Source organism: Eurypyga helias, unplaced genomic scaffold (genome assembly GCF_000690775.1).
Source record: "Eurypyga helias isolate BGI_N326 unplaced genomic scaffold, ASM69077v1 scaffold25609, whole genome shotgun sequence".
Taxonomy (NCBI): domain Eukaryota; kingdom Metazoa; phylum Chordata; class Aves; order Eurypygiformes; family Eurypygidae; genus Eurypyga; species Eurypyga helias.
This window is the reverse complement of record NW_010270587.1, coordinates 41,852-42,544: the sequence shown is the minus strand read 5'-3', so window position 1 is coordinate 42,544 and position 693 is coordinate 41,852. Positions and strand designations below refer to the sequence as shown.

Genomic DNA, 693 nt, shown 5'->3' with positions numbered 1-693 from the left:
CATCTTTTGTCTCGTGGGATAGCCGTGTGTTAGAACTGCAGCCGAGCTCGAGACCCTCACTTTAAAGTCATCTCTGTCTTTAAATCTGCAGAACGTAGGGGTGGATCGGTCGAGAGAGGAAGCACTGAGGACGGTACCTAACCACCTATAGCTCCAGCTCCCGGGGCGGCCGCCCTCCTTCCAGCACGAGAGCGTGAAGTAGCAGCTCAGGTCCCCGAGAACGGAGAAGGCGTCGCCGAGCGAGCGGAACAACCGTGCCTCCCCTTCGCTTTTAAGACATTTCGAATGTGATTCAGCTTCTTAGAAGAAAACCTGTAGTTCTGGGTAGCTCCCAGTGCCGAAAGGTATCGGTGACAGGGTTGCTGGGAAGCGGAATAGAGTTGGGGTTAGAGTTTCCGTATGTAAATTTGTGCTGTTTCAGTGGTTTTTGTTGTTCGTCTGTGGATACTGCAAGGTGGCTAACTGCCGGTGTCAACTTCACTGTCAGATTTTAACTAGATTTTACTTTCTTTTTTTAAGTGTTTTTCTAAGAGTTCCTCTTATTTTTACTGTGAATGGTTGGAAGCATTATGTGGAAGTGTTTTTGGTGTATTTAACGAACGTGAAATTCCCCATTTTGAGCATTGGAGGCTTCATGTTGCGAAACTAATTAAAATGGGGAAGCCTGTCGGCTCTGATAGCCTTCCTGTCTTC

At 47.8% G+C, this 693-nt stretch overlaps 1 protein-coding gene across 1 annotated transcript in view; it reads left to right on the top strand.

Annotated features, from left to right (window-relative positions):
* LOC104514753 (6-phosphofructo-2-kinase/fructose-2,6-bisphosphatase 4) overlaps window positions 1-151 on the top strand; it is a 25,666-nt gene extending 25,515 nt beyond the window's left edge. The window contains exon 13 of the mRNA XM_010158515.1: window positions 92-151. Coding sequence (XP_010156817.1) covers window positions 92-151 — 60 coding nt within the window. The remainder of the gene's footprint in view (window positions 1-91) is intronic.
* The last annotated feature ends 542 nt before the right edge of the window (window positions 152-693 follow it).